Source organism: Xenopus tropicalis, chromosome 4 (genome assembly GCF_000004195.4).
Source record: "Xenopus tropicalis strain Nigerian chromosome 4, UCB_Xtro_10.0, whole genome shotgun sequence".
Lineage (NCBI taxonomy): Eukaryota > Metazoa > Chordata > Amphibia > Anura > Pipidae > Xenopus > Xenopus tropicalis.
The window spans coordinates 80,298,495-80,306,955 of NC_030680.2; the positions used below are offsets into that span (position 1 = coordinate 80,298,495).

Below are 8,461 nucleotides of genomic sequence, written 5' to 3' on the forward strand. Positions count from 1 at the left end.
TGAAAAAACCCAAAAGGCTTGTTTTGCCTCCAATAAGGATTAATTATATCTTAGCTGGGATCAAGTACATGGCACTGTTTTATTATTACAGAGAAAAAGGAAATCATTTTTTAAAATTAGAATTATTTGCTTATAATGGAGTCTATGGGAGGTGGCCTTTCCGTAATTCGGAACTTTCTGGATAACGGGTTTCCAGATAAGGGATCCCATACCTGTACAATAAAACCAAGAACATGCAACTAACGACAAGTATTCTATAACTCATATAAGCTAAAATCAGAGATGTAATATTTACTTTTGGTCTAGCCTAAATAAACGTACAGTACCAGGCAGTTAGTAAAAGAGTGAAGACACACTGAGCTACTTGTAGCAGCTACTTTTTCACAGCTACTAAGCTCCAAAAAATACCCTGCCATAGACAATTACTGAAAATTGCAAAAACACAAAGAGACAATTATCATTAAATGATCAGCATTATCTATTTTAATATTTTAATTTCCTGAGTAGGTACAGGCTTCCTATGATAACACCCAGCATCATCTGAGAATTCTCCTCCAACATAATTCTTCATGTCAATGTACAACCTTAAGGGCAATGGTATGATTCAGGGTGTTTTGCTACCTCAGCATTTAGTAGCCAGGAGGTGGGATCTGATATCATAATTCTGAAGCCTGGACCTGTGAGTCAGATGAAAATGCTGACAGCTAATTATCAGCTTGACAGTTGTCTGATCCATGGATCTAGGTGATTGCAAACTGAATCAATGGGAAGCTTTCTCCACACAGTCACCTGTAGGAGCTATTTAACACTCAGAATCACACTGTTTGCCATTTCAAAATATGTGAAAAGTCAATAAAGTGTTTCTTTATTGATAAGAATGCTAAAAGGGCTGGTTTCAGTTATGTTTTAAGTTTTTAAATGCAATACCATTTTGCAATCTTAATAGCATGCTGTATTGACATGCTCCACCTACAGGCAGAATTAAGTATTTATAATCATTTTATATTTTACTTTTTAAGTTTGGATAAAGAGTTAGTTTATATAATATTATCTAAACTCAAGTGACAATATTACATAAAGAGGGGAAATTGATCTGCAACAGGTATTCCTCTGCATCTGAGGTTACAAATTCTAGCTTACATTTGAGCTTAAAATTGTTACTCTGGATAAATCTTTATCTCTTGAAGGCAGTGCCAGGCCCAGCTTCTGCGGCGCCCAAGGCACACTTCCTGCCCTCGATCATCCGAGGGGATGCTAAGGAGTAGGGAACTATGCAGGGATGTCAGTTCAGGTGAGGCAGACGGGGTTGTGATGCATTGCCTGATTTTGAAGAGTGCATTGCATCCATCACACATCATATTGCTGATTAAGTAGACAAGCGTCTCTTTTGCCTACCCTTAATTCAGGCCTTGCTTGAGGATTGCCTTGTTTGCTGTAAATTTGTCAGAGACCTGCATATTCCAGGGGAGCAAAACTCTATATATTTATTTATAACATCATAGCTGCTGGTTTAGTATAAGAGTAGTCATGAGAGTAGTCATGATAGAATGGATGATAGTCCAGGCCTCTTTGGAAAGAGAATATGGCTAAAAAGTATATGACTTAATTACTGACACTTACCAATGTCATTTGCTAGAGATGCAGGATCTGAGGCTCCAAGGGTGGCTTCAAACTCTTCCTGAAGACGATACGCCCTCTGAAGCAAGGCCTCGAGTTTATGAATGAAGTCAGCACTGATAATATCCTGGAAATAATATATATAGTCAGCAATTAAATGATTATTTCACACATATAAACTGAACATAATGCCTTGGTTAAGGGTATTATACATTACGTATCACCCTGTGATCCATCTTTTACATTTATAAGAATCTACTTCCTTCTGTTTTTTGATAAAACATTTTATTTGCCTTTGGCGTCCTTCTCCTCTTAGAGGAATAGTAACACCAAAAAATAAATATGTATCAAAGTAATTAAATTATAATGCACTGTTGCCCTGCACTAGTAAAAGCTTGAATGGCCGTCCCATGTCTACACAGCAGCTTATTTATTTAAACTACAGCAGTGTTTCTGAAACAAATACACCAGTTTTACCAGTAAAGGACAACAGTTCATTAAATTTTAATTTCTTTACAACACTTTCATTTTTTTGGTGTTACTGTTATTTTAAGATGCAGGCCTACTCTGTGAATAGGTTATATTCAGGTATGTATTATATCTTTGTTTTGAGAAACCCTTTTTGATTAATGGAGGCACCACTTTTATTTGAGTAAATTTTTCATGATGAAATGAAAAATCAATGTAATTTTACACTTTGATTACCTCTACGTTCTCTTCAGCTATGGCATCTCCTGCTCCAAGTTTAATGGAGCTGCAGTTGGCTTCATCTTCAGCTTGTCTGCTCCTAAAAGTCAGCGCCTGCTCCCAGCGCCTTAAGGCCTCCTCAAACAGTTCCATTCCTCAAATAAATTAAAATTAAAAAACTATAGTACAGATCATGTTACATATTAAATAATACCTGCAAATGTTTTCCTGGGCCTACCCAACATTTTAAATTTTGTATGAAGTAGTAACAATAGGAAAATAACAATAAAATGTAAAACTGTAACACAGACCCATATTAGTGGTAGCTTACAAGTCCTGCCTTGTAATTACATCCTGCCTGATTCATAAGATATCTACCAGACAAGTTTAAAAATGCCATTGTGTTAGTTAGGACTCATTGGCTAGTTGATGAGGTCCTCTACCTACTGGCTTGCATAGGTCCCTATTATGATCTGCTGATTGGCCCAGCAACATAGGTTCTGCTATCAGGGAGTAATGTAATTAAACACCAGGTTTAATACCATTAATAAGCCTATTATACCTGCTGTGCTAAACCCATAAAGAAAAATTATATACTATTTACTATTGTTATACAGACTGGTTACCTGTTACATGCATTCCTGTACATATACTGTGTATATTTGTTGCCCTTTATTTATGTAGCATCAATATTTCATACAGCACTTTACAGAGATTGCTCATTACTCACATCAGTCTCTGCCTAAGTGGAATTTACATCTAAACTCTCTGTTAGGCACATGCATACAAAAGGGGAATTGCTTGCATATGTATTTTGAATGTGGAAAGGAACAGGGCCGTATTTACCAGAGAGGCACCCAAATGGAAAGTAACCCGTCTTTGATCCTGACTTAAGGCCCCCATACACGGGACGATTTTTTACTGTCAAACGACCGATTCCCGAACGATCCGATACTATCGTTAAGTTATCGTATAATTGATGGTGTGCGAACGATCGTCGGCCCACTAATCGACCCGACATTATCGTCCCCAAAATCGATCGGCCAGGTTTAAAAATTTTAGTAGTTTAACGATAAAATCTGCCAGTTGGTGTGAGTGTCAGACATTTGTCTTCGAACGATTGTTCTCTGCACATGATTGCCAGCAGCGGAAGTCAATGAACATAAATAAATAAATACCGCTTCCGCCACGACATTGGATCGTATGTAGATGTACGATCGTACGTATTTTACGATAATGATACGATGAAATCTTTTGCAAATTATCGTTGCCCGTGGATGGCATATCGTATGGAAACCCGATTTCCATACGATCGTTTGTCGATATAATCGTTCGTCGCACAACGAGTGAAATCGCCTCGTGTATGGGGACCTTAAGTTTCATGGATCCACACATTGGCAGAAAACAATCCTATTGTGTTTATTTAATGTTCAAATGTTTTTTCAGAATGGTGATCCAAATTACAGAAAAAAAACTTATCCCAGCTCCCAAGCATTGTGGATAACAGATCCCAAACCTGTACTAAAAAATATTAATAAGAACTGTAATGTTTACTGCCTACTATATATGCAACTTGATAAATACTTGGTGTGGGGTATACGGTAACTGACACTTTAGTTGTGTCATTTCTTTTACTTTTTACTTGTCACCAAGTTGCACTTGATAAACTAGACTTTACAATCTAAAAATAGACTCTCAAAGGGGCAACCCATAAGTTCCAAACCTGACTCATTGATTGGTACTTAAGGGTAGTTAAGATAGTACTTAAGATAGTTACTTTATTTTTCCTTTCAGTGAATGATATACAACATAATTAACTATTGAAAAAATTGAACTATTGTAATTAACTATGAAAAAATTGTGTATAGATATATAAAAGTAGATATTGCAAGGTGGCCATATACTGACCAATCCTTAAGTGAATCTGAACACACACTTTTCTCTGTTGTTTTTGTTACCTTTGAAGCAGAATAATGTATCAGATACCCAAGTTTTACACAATGCCTCAGGTCTGCACTGTTAATCATTTAGCAACCTACTGATACCTACCCATGAGGTACAGGTTTTCTGGAGTAGTAACCGGGAAATTTACAAGTCTTGTTTCATCTTCATCAGTTTTATTCAGTGAATTAGAATGTATACAAGCACAGCTATGGCAGGAGTTAATGCTTTGCACCTAAATAAAAGTTCCACATATAGTAAGATTAAATACAGAAATATATTTTAAAAAATGCAGTTATAACCTAAATTATAATTGTCAATTGTCTGCATCCCAGCTGAGGTGAAGTTAGTTATTTGTTCTCATTAAAGTACTACTGACAGCAGGTAGAGAGGTAAAATCAAATTATAATTATATGGAACACCAGTCTAGATTCTATTATTTAAATACTGTTCTATGAGCCTACAGTACATCCAGAAAACCAGCAATATACAATGTACTATGCACCACCTAGTGCAGGAGCAAATTTTTCTTTTCAGAAACATATATTAAGAAATAAATAAATAAAATATATATACATGTTGTAATGCCATTGCATGTGGAGAAGAAAGTATTAGTACATACCGATGCTAAGCTCTGCACAGAACCAGAATATTTACTACAAAGTTCTCCATTGAGATGTGACAGTGATCCCCTCTCCTTGATTGAACTTAGGGACAGAGTCAAGTTTTGCCTACTACTGGAGCAGCTGGATCCTACAATAAAGTGGAATGAGCAAAGTTTAAAATGAAGCACCAGCAGTATAATAACCAATATTTGACATGGTATGGTAATCATCATTGCTATATATAAAAAGTCTAAATCAAAATAGTTTTATTAGTGGTCCAACATTTTTAGGTCACTAGTCTATGACTTTCCTTCAGGACATCCATATCGTAAATGGCTCCCTTTGGCATTTGTATATAGGGAGGTTGATGTATATTGATATAGGAAGAACTAAAGCTTACCAAAAAAGTAGGGTAGAAATTTTGAACATTAGCTTTAGGGGTTTTGTACAAGCCCAAGGCACCCAAAGCCCCCAAAGCCCAGCAATGATCTGTGTCTCTGAAGATGCCCAGTGGCTCCTCATCTTCTTTTCTGCACATCCTCTGCACTGCTGTCATTTACCTGAGCTTAGGGACCAACCCACAATATACTGTATATATGGAAATAATAATATTATTATTTTAGAAAAAGACAGGATTTTACCTCAACACACCTTTTTCTGCAAAGTGTCTGCTACATTGTAAAATGAACTGCCCTGGTTCTATTTGTGGCATGTTGCTTTTCTTTTTCCCCCGTTTTCTTTTAAGGTGACGGGCAAGGAAAATGAGAGAGACTCCACTTATTGCTGCTACTGCGATAATTTTCTTTAGGCCAGGAGTAGGTTTTAGCTGCAAGAGAGAAACATGGCAGAACTCACAGAACATTTCTTATATCTGGACAGAGAAATGTCTTTGCCATATTTAGAAAGCATGAATTAAAGAAAGCTGTCATCTGTAATCATATAATACATTTTACATGCAGTATATATCACTATACCACAATAGTTACTCAGTGAACCTTACACTTGGATAGTAAGCTCTGCAGGGCAGGGTCCTCTTTCATATTTGTCTTGTACCAAATTACACTTAGGGCTGGAGTTATGATTGTTCGAGCTTTTAGGTGCTGAAGTTTTCTCTTGTTATAACAGCCTATTCAGGAAATTGCCAAAATTTAGAGTTAGTAAACTCACATGGGGTTTCCTTTCCTGGGGGCTTGAGCAATCATAAATCAGGCCCTTAATCTCTGTATATCTATACTTTTATATTATACCTGTACTAACATAATACTTGCCCCCCCCAACAACAAACATTAGTTGCCATTTTTGACATCAGAGTGAGGAGTTTTGTTAGTATAAGGTAATGCATTCAGATTACATTATGTTTGAGTTGTATAAACTAAGGGTTTCCAGAGGGTAGAGAGTCAAGGGGCTATTCTGTAGGTTGTGTGTTATTTTCTACATTGTAAAATTAGTGTAAAAAAGTGCTGAATATCCTAGTAGCGCTATATAATTAAAGTTAAATAGACAGTGCTTGCTATTTTTAGTATGAAGGGTATGTACAAGCTGTGGTAAAAGTTCCCCCTTTTTTTAAATCAAATGACAACAAATTTAATGGAAGGGTGAAAGAGAGAGTTAAAAAACTTTACTGTGGGGGAAAGTGCAAATACGGGTACACTGATAGTAGAGAGGAAGCAGATGTATTGGTTTAGACACATGGCAGAAGCTATACAAGAACTGCAAAGTGTGATTTATTTGGGGGTAATACAGAGGCTTATATATTGGAAGCTGAAGATATATGGACTGATTTTTTAGGCAAGTTGATAAATGAGACACTGATGCATTTGGTAGAGAGATGCAGGGATATGCACACCAATTTTAGTCAGCTATAAAATTATTTAACAGTGAACAAGAGAGTGTTTCAGCAACAACTGGCTTAAGTCTGGACATCCCTGCTTCCAAACATATAACATGTTGTGGTATAAGGGTAAGATCATAACACAAAATTAAATGAATCAGCGATCAAGTAAATTGAATCTGTAACAGGTATGCATGTCATCCCTATAATGGATTACTTACAACACCATGTGCCTTTGGGCAAATTATTACTTGCATTAAACTTGTGTATTGTAAGCCCAGTGTAGTAGGGAGTCTCTGTGTATAAAATATTCTGTGCAAAGTAGTATCTATTGTTAGAAAAGTTATAAATAAAATAATATTAATCCTAAATTGTACAAATATACTGTATTCCTTGCAACGCTTATTTGTTGTCATACTACCTGTGTAAATGAGTTGTAAAGAGAAAGAGGAAAATCCATGACATGACGAGCAGTCAATCCAAAAATGTTCTTTTCCTCAGTCATGATGTCTTCCTGTACAGCAACATATCAGTTTGACAGGAAGCTCCAGGTTGTCATGAATTTCACATAGGTGCATTACACAGGACATGGAGAAGCTAAGCATGAAAAAAAGGATAACTATATGATAAGACAAAGGAAAAACTAGAGGGAGATGGGCATTGTGATGCAGAATTTTGTGCTGTTTTACTCTATTCTGTAACATAGTAAGTGTATCCTCATAAAAGCTTCCAATCTGTATGTTCACAATTATAAAGCCATCAATTGATTTAATAAACCTTATGGCTAAAAAAAACAACTACACCTACAGTGATGTAACTGCCATACAGCAGACCATGCGATCCGGGGAACAAGGGGTCTAAACAGCTGACTGCATGGTGGAACTGCATGGTTCTCTCCCCACTCCACCCACTGCAAATGAATGAGGGAGTGGAGCATTTTCTCTAGTTACCTGGAAATATTTATCAAAGATAAAATATGAACCCAAGCCAGGCTAGTCCTACTACTTTTCTGTTGGTTGCTATCCATACCTGCAGCCACCAAAACCTCAGCTCTTTCTTGTTTCAAAGAACAAAAAAAATGTACATTATTGCCAACAATCTTTTCTGTCATCAGACACCTATCTCCCAATGTGAGCAGAAAGCAAAGCGTTTTTGTGCTACGTCCAGGTGAAATTTTATATAATATTTATATTCAGTTATATTATTCATCCCCCCTTACAATATGTAATAATGCAGATAAAAAAAATCATTTAAAAGCATTTTACCTCCTAAAAATGTGATTATATGAGAGCTGCAGAGAGATCCTTTCTCTTCTGCGTCTAAGCTGAATGAGAGCATCTCTTCTTTTTCCCACAGGAAATGATCATAGCACTGGCTCACAGGCTGAACTGTGCAGTAGCAGGGAAACCCCTCCCACCTTCCTGCCTGTGTCTCTCTCTCTCTCTGTTCCCAGCTTGCACATAGGAATATTATGCTGCTGCCTGATGTTGCTTTTTGAAGCTGTGGATTGTAAATCACTTACAAAAGAAAATAAATGTATAAAATTTCTATTTTATGTACACCATTTTGCATTTATGTATCATATCAGCTTCGACGGCTTCTTTTTTACCTTTATATATCTAATCTTCACAATAATGTAACAAACAGTAAGGCTAATGCCACATAGAGCGTATTCTCAGCAAGTTGAAAACCGCTTGCCGAGAATACGCCCCTACTCTTAAAAATGCTCCTACCTGTGCCTGCACCCAAAAGCATAGAAAATACTCGTGTTCGGGCACAT

The 8,461-nt window shown here is 36.6% G+C and overlaps 1 protein-coding gene across 2 annotated transcripts in view; it reads right to left on the reverse strand.

Moving 5' to 3' along the window:
- Positions 1-8,032, reverse strand: part of miga1 (mitoguardin 1) — a 50,952-nt gene extending 42,920 nt beyond the window's left edge. Inside the window, exons 1-7 of one of the 2 annotated variants that reach the window (XM_012960600.2) lie at positions 7,947-8,032; positions 7,103-7,278; positions 5,502-5,676; positions 4,868-4,998; positions 4,354-4,480; positions 2,323-2,459; positions 1,621-1,744 (exon numbers count right to left, since the gene is read on the reverse strand). In XM_012960600.2, coding sequence (XP_012816054.2) covers positions 1,621-1,744; positions 2,323-2,459; positions 4,354-4,480; positions 4,868-4,998; positions 5,502-5,676; positions 7,103-7,186 — 778 coding nt within the window. In that variant the 5' untranslated portion in view covers positions 7,187-7,278; positions 7,947-8,032. 2 annotated transcript variants of the gene reach the window in all.
- Positions 8,033-8,461: the final 429 nt, after the last annotated feature.